The sequence below is a fragment of the Cydia amplana genome, chromosome 17, assembly GCF_948474715.1.
Source record: "Cydia amplana chromosome 17, ilCydAmpl1.1, whole genome shotgun sequence".
In the NCBI taxonomy this organism is placed as follows: domain Eukaryota; kingdom Metazoa; phylum Arthropoda; class Insecta; order Lepidoptera; family Tortricidae; genus Cydia; species Cydia amplana.
In genome coordinates this window covers 13,565,223-13,581,897 of record NC_086085.1, presented here as the reverse complement: position 1 = coordinate 13,581,897, position 16,675 = coordinate 13,565,223, and the positions used below count along the sequence as shown (strand labels likewise).

The 16,675-nt window shown below is 38.5% G+C and overlaps 2 protein-coding genes across 2 annotated transcripts in view; one reads left to right on the top strand and one right to left on the bottom strand.

The window, feature by feature from the left end:
* LOC134656088 (CLIP domain-containing serine protease B4-like) overlaps positions 1 to 16,675 on the bottom strand; it is a 288,523-nt gene that overhangs the window by 269,632 nt on the left and 2,216 nt on the right. Inside the window, exons 4-7 of the mRNA XM_063511605.1 lie at positions 15,865 to 16,043; positions 15,346 to 15,451; positions 14,301 to 14,490; positions 13,607 to 13,855 (exon numbers count right to left, since the gene is read on the bottom strand). Of these exons, the coding sequence (XP_063367675.1) occupies positions 13,612 to 13,855; positions 14,301 to 14,490; positions 15,346 to 15,451; positions 15,865 to 16,043 (719 nt within the window). The 3' untranslated portion in view covers positions 13,607 to 13,611. The remainder of the gene's footprint in view (positions 1 to 13,606; positions 13,856 to 14,300; positions 14,491 to 15,345; positions 15,452 to 15,864; positions 16,044 to 16,675) is intronic.
* Positions 585 to 11,479, top strand: LOC134656089 (CLIP domain-containing serine protease B4-like). The gene is made up of 9 exons (XM_063511607.1): positions 585 to 691; positions 5,957 to 6,087; positions 7,204 to 7,321; positions 7,794 to 7,853; positions 8,247 to 8,463; positions 8,647 to 8,815; positions 9,599 to 9,707; positions 10,616 to 10,793; positions 11,197 to 11,479. Exons 1-9 carry the CDS (start codon positions 625 to 627, stop codon positions 11,444 to 11,446), a joined length of 1,299 nt encoding a protein of 432 aa, XP_063367677.1. The 5' UTR covers positions 585 to 624; the 3' UTR covers positions 11,447 to 11,479.

The window sequence follows — 16,675 nt, the reverse complement described above, 5'->3', positions numbered from 1 at the left end:
TGATGGTAAAGCCGTCACCCGTAGACACCAGCTATACCAGAGGGGTTGTAATTAAGTGCGTTCGGAAAAAATTAACAGTTTCATACTTTTGGCTGGTCCATTTTCTATGGAAGGTAAAAAAAAATTCCCATCCCATAGTAAAAGTTGCTCAGTACAATCCCATAACCACCCTGGCAACGGGAATGCAGTTATTTTTTAGCCACCGTGTATATAGCTGGTTTCAAGACATAAGCAATTAGCAGCGGGACGCCGGTCTACAAGTGCGTATTCTTAATAAGCGAATCCTAAGTCCGATTATAGCCTAGAAACTATACATCTTAGTACTTACTTTGTTCCAGTAATTTGAATGATGTTCGCTGGAATGTTCCGCCGTCTTGAATATCGGGTTTCTATTCTCGTTTAATTTCTACATTATTGCTAAATATATAGACGTTTTCATTATTAACGCTTAGCATGCGACGACATGTTAATGACGTAGGTTGAAAATGAGACAAGGTTCTAAATGGTCCAGCGAAGAGGTTGACCGTAGGTATATTATATGGAATGGAACCGGTTGACCTGACCAGTCGCGAGCCGCTAAACGGCAGACGCAGACGTATATATTTACTTAAGGAAAATAACAAAATGCGTGCAAAAGATACCCTTTGTGTTGTGCTTGCTTGGTTAAGCTGTGCTCTGGCTTATCAAAAACGTAAGTTTCACTTATTTTATTTATTTTGGTAGTATATATGAAAAGATGAGTTCAATTAGAGATGTTTTTTGTTTGTTTCGTGGTAGTAAACAAGATTTTAATGTGAATTGTGATCTTCACTTTTTTTTGCGCTAATATATGCAATAATGTCGTTATGTCGTCTAATATGTTGTTGTCGAATCCGGTTGGTAGGTAGCTAGATTAAGTATTCAATAAGACTTTTACTAAGCTATTAACGGCATCCAGAACTCTGTACCGTTAAAGTATGTTTATGTTTTTAAACGTTTGTTTGTGTATGTTTAGAAATAATATCTGGGTGACCGAGCTTCGCTCGGAAAACATAAAAAAACTCGAAAATGCGCGTTTTCCCAGAGATAAGACCTAGCTAGATCGATTTTTCGCCCCCTAAAACCCCCATATAGCAAATTTCATCGAAATCGTTAGAGCTGTTTCCGAGATCCCCGAAATATATATATATATATATAAACAAGAATTGCTCGTTTAAAGGTATTAGATTAGATTAGATATCCGAAATTTCTTTCATCCTACAAAATGTTAAAATCTACATCAATAATATGTTAGACTAGATCTACTATTAGACTAGCACGTGTAATCAAATTTCTATAGGTACATACAAACTTAATTTTTACTCCTTAACCTTAACAAGGCTATACCGAGCGTATTAAATAAAACTGGTACCTTCTTAATTATAAACTAAGGATAACATTAGTTATGTTTTTAATTTAGTATAGGATACACGACATTGAAAATGAAATGATAAATGAAAATGAAAATGAAAAAATATTTATTTAGGTAAATGTTTCGTTTTAACAATACGTAGGTACAGTTAATGGAGTCTCCTAGTAAGTAAAATATACCTGTGACAGCAATGATATTATATAACCATAGATAGGTTATACTCATACTTGAGGAACACAAAAAATACTTCCATATTTATTTCTGTGCCTATGAAGAATTAATCTATTATTTTTGATTAATTTTCTCATTCCATCCATCTTTGTCACACTCGTTGTTAAACATAAGATCGTCTCTTCCTCTTTCGGTGTGCGGGAGCTCGTTAGCACGTGCACGTTTCTCGCTTGTCCATCAACGACTAAAGGCAACTTGTCCAATTTGTCACAAGGTGAGCGCTTCAATTTTGGAACGCCTATAACCTATCTTGAGTTATAAATTATTGTGTGACAGGAGACCCCGCTCTTCGAACATTGATTCGATGAAAAAACATAGAAAATGTTTAATTCATAATAATTACTAATGCAAACGAAACGTACCTACTTAGATACGGTTAGTAATTATTTATCGCTTTACACGTTTTATTCATCAAATAAAATGTTTAAAGGAAACAAATGATAACAAAACTAATTCGTTACATAATTTTAGTAATTTTGCACTAATTCCATATAGGTATATTGGTAACACGAACAGGAAAAACAACAAAATAATCCAGGTAAATGATATAGGTGAGGGTGGGGAGGGTCGATCCCTAGGGGACACTTGGTAAACTTCATTTTTAATCAAACCAAACGAGATACAATTTTTTGCGCTGGTAACACTCATTCATTCGTTCCTAACTTCACGTTCTGTCATGGCACTGTATCGGAAAAGTCAGTGGTTCAAAAATGGCGGACGGTGAAAGATTTTCTGCGTACTATATTCAATTTTCGGTAAGCTTTAACTGGATTTATTTTATAATATGAGATGGAAATGATGTTAGTGAGTGTGCTTATTTTATTTGTTGTTTATTGAAGTGATGATTAACTTGGATTACATTGATATACGCGAACACATGTTTCGAGTACGACACGTTTTATAATCTTACTATGTATGGGGATACTTTGTCTTTTTCTTCAGGGGAGATAAGATTCCGGGATCATGTCACCCCCAAAGCGATCAAGTATACATTGTAATAAATTTACTTACAAAATGATTCATAGAGCTATCATAAATATTTTCTTTTCTTTAGTAAATCATGCCGCGAAAGGAAACACTGATTTAAACTTTCAAGGTTTTTGACTCATTATTGTTTATTAAAACGGAATTTAATGGCGTATAATTCAGTTTTCAATTATACAACCGACTCCGAAAACGGAATTATCCCCGTGGCCTTTGAAAAAACTGACTAAGTTGACATCAACATTTTACGAACTACCCGTACTTGGTCTTTTTTATCAAGTTAAACGTTTTACACACAGGGGATGTTACTCGGTCGACAAGAAACACTTATAACGATATTTGGTTTTCAACCGGCGATATTTGTTTTTATGGATGAAATGCTATTTCAATGGCTTTCCGACCTTATGTACTATAGAACCGACGGTCCATAGAAAGGATTTTAGGATTATGCAGCTCAAACACCGTCCTCGAAACGTGAGCAGTAAATTTCTAAACTTATTTATTATAGTAAGCAATAACGACCAGTGATGGGTAAAAAAATTAAAATTGCTGTAGGTATCTGACGCTAAAAATACCTTCATAAGAACTTTAAAAAAAATTAGCTTGTTACAAGAAATTTTATGTTAATAACTTAGATTTTTGTTTTTTTTTTTTTACTTTTTTTTGGTACAAAAATTGATTCCCTATTTTATGTTGTTTTATGGATAATACGATTATATTGTTTTTTAAAAGTATAAGATTATGGATTAATATGTGTTTGATATCTTCATATATTAATTTTCTGTAGATAAAGTGAATAAATTAATGTAGATACTACCCTCGAAATATGACATTGCCCCTTAAAATCTTTTTACCAAGTGTCCCCAAATCTGGAAGACTTGATCCCTTCGGCTTAGACATCTGATTACCGGAAATACAACTTCAAAGCATGGAAGATGCAATATATATATGTTTGCTGTGTATTTTACAAATTATAGATGCATTGCTAATAGCGATCCGAGTTATATAATCAATGAGAATCTGGTATGGGGAGACATGGTAAAAATATGTTTACCATGTGTCCCAAGAACCAGGGTCACTTGATCCCCCTAGGATCAAGGCTCCCGACCAGGGGTAAACAAGTCTCCCTTACATAGGGGACACATGGTAAAAGTCAACAGTATGGGTTTTCATTAAATAATGATCTAATTTATTGCACAAATCTGTTCTAATTCAAACTATTAATGAAGAGTTAAATTCTGAGTCGTATGGTCTATGAAGTTTTTCAATACTACAAATAGTTAAGAAAATGTATGCTAAAAACAAAAGGGGTGATCAACCCTCCCCAGTTTCCCCTATGTATATAGTCACCATGTGAGTGAGTGATTTGAATTTAATTGATTAAGTCATTATATCTTTAAGAACTCGAGACTGCTATTCGCGTTATTATACAGAGTGCTTCCTGTAACAGGAGCAATAAATTAAACTGTAGGCTGTACTCCTCAAACTGACCAACATTTGTTCAGCAACTTTTGAAAATAACTCGTGTTTTGATTTTTATTACACTTTAAAGTTTATTCTAAGACGCAATGTATTGCAAATTTTGTTATGATTAAAGCGTGACAAGCAACGTCAAACACACTGATGTCAGCGTACATTGAAGGCAATATTTATTTTGTATGAAAAAGAGGAAGTCTAAAGAATTCATAATTTTTAAAAGTTGCTGAAAGTTTTTGAAGTTTTTGAAAGTTGGTCAGTTTGAGGAGTACAGCCTTTAGTTTAATTTATTGCTCCTGTTACAGGAAGCACCCTGTATTTATGTGCTAAATTCCTTTATCAGTGCTATTACTATTAACCAAACCATTTAACGAATAAACGAATTATTTTATTTTATAGATACCTATCTACCGCTGTCATTTCAGAATATAACTTAAAACAAAACAAACTTAACCTAACTTAAATAAATTAGGTTTTATTTAGTCCGCCATTTGTAGGTACCTTCATGTATTTTGCAATAAAGATTAAAATAAATAAATAAAATTACCATCCAACAATTAGTCGTAGAAATACCTACTTAGCTCTCACTAAGAAGACTGCTTTCGGAACAACATACGTATCATATAGGAACAGACTTTTAGGTTCTAAAATTTTTATTCCTAAATGTTAAGAACATTGATAAAAAAAAAGCGGCCAAGTGCGAGTCGGACTCGCCCATGAAGGGTTCCGTATTTAGGCGATTTATGACGTATAAAAAAAACTACTTACTAGATCTCGTTCAAACCAATTTTCGGTGGAAGTTTACATGGTAATGTACATCATATATTTTTTTTAGTTTTATCATTCTCTTATTTTAGAAGTTACAGGGGGGGGACACACATTTTACCACTTTGGAAGTGTCTCTCGCGCAAACTATTAAGTTTAGAAAAAAATGATATTAGAAACCTCAATATCATTTTTGAAGACCTATCCATACCCCACACGTATGAGTTTGATGAAAAAAAAATTTTTGAGTTTCAGTTCGAAGTATGGGGAACCCCAAAAATTTATTGTTTTTTTTCTATTTTTGTGTGAAAATCTTAATGCGGTTTACAGAATACATCTACTTACCAAGTTTCAACAGTATAGTTCTTATAGTTTCGGAGAAAAGTGGCTGTGACATACGGACGGACAGACAGACGGACAGACGGACAGACGGACAGACGGACAGACGGACAGACAGATAGACAGACAGACATGACGAATCTACAGTGTGTGGCCTACAACACGGGTGAAAAATTAAAACGTAGATTCTACTCCTCAAACAAGACAATGTTTGTTCAGCGACTTTTAAAAATAACTTGTGGTTTGTATTTTAAAACACTTTAAAATTTATTCGAACACGCAATGTATTACGAAATTGATTATGCCTGTACGGTGACAAGGCTGACGGGCAATGTCAATTAGACGGAATTTAAAGTACATTGAAAATATTATTTAGTTTGTTTGAAAAAGGGACAATTTTAAGACTACATCATTTCAAAAAGTTGTTGAACAAAAGTTTTATTGTTTGAGGAGTAGAATCTACGTTTTAATTATTCACCCGTGTTGTAGGCCACACACTGTATAAGGGTTCCGTTTTTTGCCATTTGGCTACGGAACCCTAAAAATGCTATCAAGTTTGGTACAACCAACCCAAACTACAACGGGAGTGTTTTTGGGTCAAGAAATTAGGCTATCTCTGACTTTCAGGAAAAAAAACAGAGCTATTGTATTTCTAAGTTTATAATTGTGACCCACGACCCTTGACTCCAATACCCTCACCCTCAATATTCAGGAATACGACGCAAGGAGGAGGATGTTTAACCTTTTCGTAAAATACCTTCGATTTTGCAGAGAGCTGTAGCGACTGCGTCGGCTACCGATCCTGTGCCGTTGCCGTGGCCCTTCTTGGGATGAAGACTCAAGCTGCCGATGAGAAGTTCAAGAGCGCTTTCTGCGGGTTTGATGGAGCCAAGCTACCAATGGTTAGTATTCTTCATCATTTTGTCCTAGACTTCAGCCATAGCGGCTGGATTCGAATTGCCTTTTCATCGTTTGAGAGCTCTCAAGTATCCCACGTATAAATTTTAGCAATAAATGTACGGCCACATGAAAAGCAGGTCAGCCCCTACGACTTCACGAGTCACTTAGTTTGATTTATTATTAATAATAATATTTTTAGGGTAAATTATGTTTAGGTAATGATATCATTTCACCGAGGATTCCTAGTCTATGTTTCACCCATTGTCCGCACTTTCAACCTTATTTTTAGGCATCATTTTTGTTCCAAAAATATAGTAGGTTGCACAGTCGCCATCAAATGTATCGGAGCGACTAAGGCGCTTTCAAATATCTGAACATGCCTCTTTTGTCAAGGCGTTAGAGTGCGTGTTCAGATATTGTGAATGCCTTGGCCGCTCCGATATATCTGATGGCGACTGTACCTAATAACCCTTCATTGGATAGTTTCCCCGTATTTTATGTAGTTGATAATAGGTGTGGGCAAGGCACCTGGCTGCGGGCAACCGGTCCGTTCGAGGAAAGGTCACTGCATCCTTAAACGTTACATACATGAATACGTTACAAATAAACACTTACTTATATGTTAATTTTACATTTGCCTTTGTTGACAATACTGTCCTTGTGTAGGTAGCATAACCGGCTAGAAATTCCGCAACATGGCGCGTGATCAGGCTGTACATCCTTCTGACATGTTAAGGGGCCCACAGATCACCAGTTCGCCGAACGATTGTTCGGAACTGTCACCTAACAGGCTATATCGTCCGGCGAACTGGTAATCTGTGGGCCCCTTTAGAATTTGTGCGGAAAGAGAAGAGTCGTGATATGTAAGAGAGCCAATAATACATTATCTTTAATTCAATTTCTCTTTCTGCACAGACCCTATAATTTTATCCCGGTTATAAATCTGTTATAACAGTGGGTGGGTTTTTTTTGTTCTAATATTAGGCGCAAGCGCCAAGGCTTGAACGAAAGGTTTTTTAAATTGCCAAGAAAAGGGTTAAATCTGTATTAGTACAATTTATTTACCAAAAGAGCTTCGTCAGGAAAAACTTTGTGTTACATTAAAATATGTTCCCCAGGTGTGCTGCTCCCAGCTCTCGACTGAATCAACACCTGACGTGGAAAGCGTGGAAAACCACCCAAACCTCAATCTGCTCCCAGACTCGTGTGGAAAGATCAACGGCGACAAGATCATAGGTAGGTCCATGACTGTACTTATTTCATTTTAAGGACATCTCACCAGCTAGAGTCAGACCGCGAAAAGTCTGCAGCGATTTTGAAACCCCACGCAGTGCAAGTGTCATTTTAAACGTCAAACTTCTATGAATTTATGACGTGTAAATAACACTTTCACTGCGTAGGCTATCAAAATCGCTGCAGACTTTTCTTGGTCTAACTCTATCATGGTCGCATTTTTATCACCTGTCTTGCTATGCGTCACTTTTGCACTTACATATTTGTTAGAACGTGACAGCCATGGTGACAAATGATAAAGAGTCGGCCATCTTAGCCCATCTTAATACCTAGATTTTCAATCAATAAAACGTCGTGTAACTGAATTTTTTATTACGGTGAGTAGTTTGATTGGGAATGTGTTCGACAATAAATTAAGTACCGAACCGCTACTATACTAAACTCTAAGTTCTTATGATCATTAATTTATTCACAGGAGGCAAAATCGCGGGACTTTACGATTATCCGTGGATGACACTCATCTCTTACAATACACGTAAGTTGAAACTAGAAACGTTTCCTTCGCCTAAAATATTTATTTATTTATATTTATTCGTTTATTTATTTTAAGGTAAAGGCTCAAGACTCAATTCACACACGCACACACACACACACACACGTAATCATGTTACTTTGCGGAAAAGAGCAATTCCTGCTACAATAATATTCCTTTGTCAATCCGATATAGTATATTTACATTAGTTACCGCCTGATTCAATTTCCTTTTACGTAAAAATGTTCTGCTTCCAATATTACTCATTCAATTTCCTATTTTGGCTTCCGTGCACTCGTCCAGAAGTTCAAAGTTTTGTAAAATGCGGTCAATGTAATTTGTACAAATGTTATAATAAAATTATTTTTCTTTGTATTTATACCGAAACTTTTCCAGGACTGGGGCCCCAGTTCGAATGCGGCGGCAGCCTCATCAATGAACGCTACGTGCTGACAGCAGCTCACTGCATCTCCAACTTAAAGCTGCTTGGCGTGAGGATAGGAGAGAACGATGTAGAATCCAGCACGGACTGCCAAGGAGACCCTCCCACTCTTACTTGCGAATCTAAGATTCAGGTATATCTTCTCTCCCTTTCCTACTTTCTATATACAAAGTCTGTAGGGCTAAGATGGCCGTCTCTTTATCATTTGTCACCATGGCTGTCACATTCTAACAAATATGTAAGCGCGAAAGTGACGCATAGCATGACAGGTAGGTAATAAAAATGCGACCATGATACCGCTGCTGATGGTGTCTATTAGATTTTCTGTGGTTGTTGAGACTTGGTGGCACCCAGACTGACCCTGAAGGTACATAGTCTCATCAATGAACGCTATATGCTGACAGCAGCGCACTGCATCTCGAACTTAAAGCTGCTTGGCGTGAAGATAGGAGAGAACGATGTGGAATCCACCACGGACTGCCAAGGAGACCCTCCCACTCTTACTTGCGAATCTAAGATTCAGGTATATCTTCTCCCTTTTCTACAAAGTCTGATGGTGTCTGGTTGTTGAGATTTGGTAGCCCCCAGACTGACCCTGAAGGTACTTAGTCTCATAAACGAACGCTACGTGCTCACTGCGGCCCACTGCATCTAGAACTTAAAACTGCTTGGCGTGAGGATAGCAGAGAACGATGTGGAATTCACCACGGACTGTCAAGGAGACCCTCCCACTCTTACTTGCGAATCTAAGATTCAGGTATATCTACTCTCCCTTTTCTACTTCCTACAAAGTCTGTAGGGCTAAGATGGCCGTCTCTTTATAATTTGTCACCATGGCTGTCACGTTCTAATAAATATGTAAGTGCGAAAGTGACGCATGGCATGACAGGTAATAAAAATGCGACCATGATACCGCTCAAGTCAATCAAGTGCTGGTATGTTGTTTGGATGCATAGACAAAAATGTGGATACTACCACGAACTACCAATGAGATACAATATTGTAAAATACGACAAAGATATAGGTAAGTATTGCCTTATCTTTCTTTTCTGACTATTTGGCTATCGACATTTAGCTCGATCTGCTGGTTCTCTAGATTCGTCCTGAAGGTTTACCGACCTACTGTGTGTATAAATTGACAAAGATGTGGATACTACGACGGTCAGCCAAGAAGAGACTCCCATTAAGATACAGAAATATCTTCTTTTTCTTTTCTGCACTGTGTCGACTGTCTATGAAATTTACATAATGTTGCTTGCATTGTCCCTAGGATTTATCACATGCCATTTTATTTACTTACTTTCAGGATATTCGTATTGAGGAGTCCATACCCCATCCAGAGTACCAAGGCAAACCCAACGTCAAAAATGATATTGGTCTTCTCAGGCTTAAAAAGCCAGTGGACTTATCCTTCAGTAAGTACTTCCTACTTCTTTAATACACACATTATTGTCTCTTCCATATTATTTTGATTTTCACATTTTACAAATTTGCCTATTACATCTTAAAAAAGCGGCCAAGTGCGAGTCGGACTCGCCCATGAAGGGTTCCGTATTTAGGCGATTTATGACGTATTAAAAAAAACTACTTACTAGATCTCGTTCAAACCAATTTTCGGTGGAAGTTTACATGGTAATGTACCTACATCATATATTTTTTTTTAGTTTTATCATTTAGAAGTTATCATTTTAGAAGTTACAGGAGGGGGGGGGGGACACATTTTACCACTTTGGAAGTGTCTCTCGCGCAAACTATTCAGTTTAGAAAAAAATGATATTAGAAACCTCAATATCATTTTTGAAGACCTATCCATAGATACCCCACACGTATGGGTTTAATAAAAAAAAAATTGAATTTCAGTTCTAAGTATGGGGAACCCCCAAAATTTATTGTTTTTTTTTCTATTTTTGTGTGAAAATCTTAATGCGGTTCACAGAATACCAACCACTTACCAAGTTTCAACAGTATAGTTCTTATAGTTTCGGAGAAAAGTGGCTGTGACATACGGACGGACAGACAGACAGACAGACAGACAGACATGACGAATCTATAAGGGTTCCGTTTTTTGCCATTTGGCTACGGAACCCTAAAAAATGTGGTCTACCCTCATATCAAAGTGTCCATTAGATTTTTTCCGCGATTTTGTGGGTAGTCCCTAGGGTAGTAGGGAAATTTGTCTAATGTATAATCATTTTAACAGATTCTTGACATTCGGGATCAAGACCCCAAAATCACCCAGTATTCTTCGACCGATGTGCTATAAAAAAGGTTTTTCGCAACAGCTTTGTAAGTAACATCTTTCAATCAAAACTATCTTTTACAGAGAACGCCGATATAATCTGCCTCCCGGTATCCAGAGACCTACAGAGCCGTAACCTCGGTGGACTGAACGCTACTGTCGCTGGCTGGGGCTACACGGAGAAAGGCTATATATCTTCGAAGCTGCTCACTGTAGACGTACCAATACATACTGCTGATTCGTGCCGAGAATTGTACAACAGGTAAAAAGGAACTTAAGACAGAGGCTTAGATGCTCGTCAGTAAAGGATGACCCGACGCTCGCTAATTGTCGATTGACAGTGGTATTGGTATATCATTCAATTGTTAGGTTGTGCTGGGCTCACGACAACTGAGAAAGAGAATGTGAGAGAAAGAGTGAACGTGTCATGTGGGAGGTGCAACACGTTTCTAGCAGCACTTTATTTTTATATGTTACATTGCATCTACTGGGCGTGTTTAAGCCCACATGTTGGGCTCGAAATAGAATATCATCCCCAGGACCCATGATCCATATAGGTAGTAACTCTTACAACCACATACCAATACCACCAAACAAACCAAACCACACTAGAAACAAGAATGGTGGTTTCTCAATTTGTTATATCTTACATTAGCTTATTTCAGAGGCCAAAAACCCGGTGACGAAGACCAGACGATCAACAAGATCTGCGCCGGTGAGAACGGCAAGGACTCCTGCGGAGGGGACTCCGGAGGCCCACTGATGGTCAAGGGGGCCTACAAGAGCAACGGAGAACGTTTCATTGAGCACGGCATCGTGTCGTACGGGCCCAGGCTTTGCGGGTCCGACTTTCCTGGAGTGTACACCGATGTTTCGAAGTATATGAAGTGGATTTTGGATAATATACGGCCTTGAGCTGTTTAAGATTATGTAAACTGCACGTCTCCTCTAGACATAATATAGGACCTGACCACTTAAGACATTCAGCCGTCCTTTGCATAAAACAGTTAAGCAAAGATCACAAAACTACCTGGACTATACTAATGACAGAATGATACTCATTCACTTTATAGTGATCAATAATTAGGATACAACTTTTTTTACTAAGTAGATAATGTTAGTGATAATTGGACAAGAACTACTTTATAATGTGTGTTGTAAATAAATGTACTACTACTTAAATTTTAAATTTGTTTCATTTAAAGATATCAGAAGACTTACACGCCTTAGGCCATATTTACTTAAAGAAGGGATCCCTGCCGAGGTTTGCTCGAGGGAATGTATTCGTAGCCCTCAGGTTAGTATAGCCCAGTGGTTCCTAACCTTCTCAGTCCGGTCACCCCTATGGCTATTAACTAGGGAACCTGATTTTACCCCTCCTCCCAATGGTAATAAAAAATAAAATGTGTACGTTTGTTGTATTGTTATAATATTAGGTTAACTTATTACCCCCGTAAAATACCAGATTTACCCCCACGGGGGTAATTACCCCCAGGTTAGGAACCACTGGTATAGCCGAATGATTCAGAAAATTATACGGATTATACAGACACACATGACACGTGATGCTGCGGTAGTGGCTATTAAAGTGTCATTCAATAGAACTTGCTAACTATGTAAACAAACCGCCATACTAAAATTGACACTGAATGTCAAATTACTTGTAACTTTTGTTTACATAGTTAGCAAGTTCTATTGAATGACACTTTATAAAGAAGTATGATCTGGTCTTAGACAAAATACCTCATGAAAAACTACCAATGGTAAGTAGATAATCTTCGCAGAATAGGTAATAAATACATACATATGATGTCTCCATCATCAGATCAGCTCGATGGTACCATAATATTATATTGTCATCCGACTTACATAATTATGCAAATTTTGAGCTCAATCGAACATCGGGTAGTGGGTAAAATTTAGCTTCCAAGATTTGACCCACACTAACTAACATAGATAAAAGCTTAAAGTGATGAGAAAAATTTAGTCTCGAGTTCCCACAGATCATATATACTTGGTCAACCAGATCTTGACAGTAGAAAAAGGCGGCAAATTTGAAAAATGTAGGCGCGAAGGGATATCGTCCCATAGAAAATTTGAATTCCGCGCCTTTTTTTACTGACAAGATTTGGTTGACCAGCTATATGTAACCTGTTAAGATGATAAGAAAAAAAGATACAAATAGAAATAAGAGAAGCGAATAGTCCATGAGTTCATACAATTTAATAATATCTACTTAGATAAAACGGGAAAGGAAAACTGAAAATTTACTGATGTATAATCTTATAGAATAAAAAGACTAGGCAGTTTTTAGAAGGAACTGGAACTACAACAAAGTAAGGGTAATGATATAAATTTAAACAAATTTGATTTTGGTGAATATTATTTTTATTCCAAGTCAACACAAAAGGTACAAAAATATAAATAACACATCAGGCAGGCGACTGACATCATGCCGTTATGGGATCAGATGATGATGATATAAAAAATAATAGGTATCCTATCGTAATCCAGTAAAGGATTCACATAGGAGGTGCAAGCACACACTGCGCGCCATTAGAGTTGGTCAAAAGCGCCTAGACTTTCAAAGATAGCAAACACCAGAGAATTTGGGACGGATACCGCCGTGGCCGAGTGGTCTAGTGGTCAGGACGTCAGCCGCGTAAGCTGAAGACGCGGTTCGGTTCCCGCCTCGGCCACCCACCACTTGACTTGGTCACTTTTTCTTTAGTGTTTTTAGTGTCTTTAGTTCAATATCTAAATAATATAACAGTCCCGTCGAATTTCTTGCGAATCTTCTCAAGGTTGTGATAAAGGTTAGAACCGGTAATAATTTTTGAAATCCATAGTACATTACATAATAAATTATAATATGTCCAAATTGAATAATTTTACGGTTTAGACTCACTTGTTTTAAGTCACTCACGCGACTCGCGCGATGTTTCGATGTCCAAATTGCAAAATACCAAAAACAATGTTCATACCTAAATATAATCCACTAAATACTTCTACCTCATAAAGTAAAAAAGTTCAGCCACTAGTTTTAACTATAACATCACTTATGAGTTCACCCAGTTGACTCAAGGCCTTATTGTATCCAGAATCCACGTCATGTACTTAGTGACGTCAGTGTAGACTTCAGGAAGTGACAATGTGCCACAGAGTCTCGGTCCGTACGACTCGACCCCGTACTGGACGAAGCGGTACCGGTCCCCAAGCTGGCTCTGTACCATCAAGGGGCTTCCTGCGACGGGGCAGGTGCCCGAGCCGTCTGGATAGGAGCCGCAGATCTTGTTGAGCATGTCATCTGTTTTGGCATTTTTTCTGTAAAAAAAGGGCATTACCGTATCGTTTTTAGGGTTCCGTACCTCAAAAGGAAAATACGGAACCCTTATAGGATAACTTTGTTGTCCGTCCGTCTGTCTGTCAGACTCTTTATCTCGGGAACTGAAATTAAGACCGAATGCTCCAGTCTATGGTCCCTTGAAGCTGTGAAAAAATCAAACTTCTCCCTCCTCCCTCCTCCTTTGGACGGAACCCTCGGTGGGCGAGTCCGATTCGCACTTGTCTGGTTTTTTATGATATAAGAAGCAAACGAGCGGTAAGCGATAACCGTCGACCAGAGGGTTTGAAAGTGCGTTAAAAGTTTGAAGTTTATTCCACAGTTTAACTGTACGATGCAAGAAGTTTCTGGAGAAACGCACAGTTGAGGACTGTACGGATATGATGCTATTTTCTAATGTCAAATAGGAAAGTGGACAATACTCACTTAGTTGTGTACTTGTCATACTGGTCCTTACAGTGCTGAGGATTGTTAATTTTAACATCCGCATACAGCATTTTGGAGAACGCGTAGCCACTCTCCGAATACCTCCAATGGGAGACGGTGGCACTTAGGTTGTCGGTGTCTCGGGTTCGCAAATAGCGGGTCACGGGTAGGCAGATTGTACCAGCATTTTCTATAAAATATATAGGTATTCATCTTCCTCGCGTTGTCCCGACATTTTGCCACGGCTCATGGGAGCCTGGGGTCTACTTGGCAATTAATCCCAGTAATTGGCGTGGGCACTAGTTTTTACGAAAGCGTCTGCCATCCATCTGACCTTCCAACCCAGAGTGTAATAGTTTACACTCTGGGTTGGAAGGTCAGATGGATGGCAGTCGCTAGTCTAGTGACCCGTATTGGGATTAGTCCGGTTTCCTCACGATGTTTTCCTTCACCGAAAAGCGACTGGTACCTAAATATCAAATGATATTTCGTACATAAGTTCCGAAAAACTCCGATGAGTTTTTCGTACCAATGTACGAGCCAGGGTTCGAACCCGCGACCTCCGGATTACAAGTCGCACGCTCTTACCGCTAGGCCACCAGCGCTTCTATAAAATATATATATATAAATAAATTATTGTGATTATTATTGTATATTCAAAAATTTTATAATTCACAACGAGGCACATACACAGGTAAGAAATGTCTCAGATCGCATGTACCAAATCACCTGAATAATCTGAATCTTTTTTGGCCCGGTTAGAATCACGAGGACTAACGATTTAAAAATAAAAAAAGTTTTTGGACATTTTTTTATCTTATTCAATAGTACTCGTGATTCTGTCTAAATAACCCAAAAGTTGATGGGTTTTCGAAAAAAAGTAAATGGTACCATTTTTTCTGAAAACCCCCATATCTTCACAGCCACAGCGACACGATACCTACCGATCTGTCACTGTCAAAAGCGTCTTTTCTTGGAAGAAATGTCAATTCTGACACTTTATATATAAGCGTTGTTCAAACTAGGCCGTTGGTTACATACTTACTTGAAAAATTTACAGTATCGTTCAGTCTAATGAGTCCGATGTCATTCTTAATAGGGTAATCAAGGTCGTTTTCAGGGTGAACAACGGTCTCTTCTATGTCTATGTCCTGAAATAACAACGAAACATTATTTTACTAGTAGATAACTAAATTTGATACTTTGGTCACAGTTCCGTGCTCTTGCTCCCTACTCTACAGAGTAGGTACAATTAATTTCGACGAAATACCAAATAACAAAAATCACTTGCTAGTTAACAGTTTTGAATGATCCACGGTTAAAAGTTTCACTCCGAGCCCGTAACACTGAGTCACAGACAGTGTCAAAACTGACATTTACGCTATCGAGGACGTAATTTACTTTCTATACATCTCGTTGGACTAATATGCGAGTGACTGATGGTAGCCGTATCGGTCGATATAAGTCACTTGCTTAGTTCTTGATCCGACTAAATAGGGTTTAAGAGGTCATCTCTTCCCGGTGCAATATCGGCACTAAATGGGGGTCTTAAATAGGGCTTTACCTGTACGTAAGATTCACATTTATCTCCAATGCAGTCTGTAGTTGTGTCCACATCGTATTCCCCTATCCTCACGCTCAGCAATTTCCCTCGCACCCTGACACAGTGGGCCGCTGTCAACACGTAGCGGTCGTTGATGAGAGTACCGCCGCAGTTAAACTGGGGACCATCCTCAGGCGTTGCTGTCGAAATTAGAACGTTCAATCCGTCGGTTAATCTGTCACGGAGATTGACATTAAGGTACCATCCCACTAACCCGTGGTTAAGCGGTTAAACCGTTAACCCAGTGTCAAATTGTACTGGTAACCATGGTAACTCCAGGTTTAACCGGTTAACCCCGGGTTTGTGGAATGGTGCAAGTGAGCCTAAGGCGCCGTTTGTTCAGGTTATTATCTCACTAAGGCTCCTTGAACCATCCCAGTAACCCGGGGTTAACCAGTTAAAACGTTAACCCAGTGTCAAATTGTACTGGTAATCATGGAAACTCCAGGTTTAACCGTTTAACCCCGGGTTAGTGCAATAGTGCAAGTGGTGTCCAACAAAGGACTTATGTATATATATATATATATATATATACGGCGCGGGCGTTACAAACGACATAACTCTGATCTCTACGTACGTACCGTCTATTCCAGCGGTCGGCAACCTTTTATCAGCCAAGGGCCACATAGTAGTTAACGAAGTTGACGCGGGCCGCACTTTGTTAATATTTATGACTTTATCAGACATTGTCGTTTGTCAATATTACATACAAAATAGCCAAGGAGGCTCGCGGACCGCAAGTGACAGGTTCACGGGCCGCATGCAGCCCGCG

Excerpts from the sequence above, each read along its gene's own strand:
- LOC134656089 (XM_063511607.1), top strand. The coding sequence starts at position 625 with ATGCGTGCAAAAGATACCCTTTGTGTTGTGCTTGCTTGGTTAAGCTGT. Across the intron at positions 7,854-8,246 it reads ACTCATCTCTTACAATACAC|GACTGGGGCCCCAGTTCGAA; the intron begins GTAAGTTGAAAC and ends AAACTTTTCCAG. Across the intron at positions 10,794-11,196 it reads TGCCGAGAATTGTACAACAG|AGGCCAAAAACCCGGTGACG; the intron begins GTAAAAAGGAAC and ends AGCTTATTTCAG.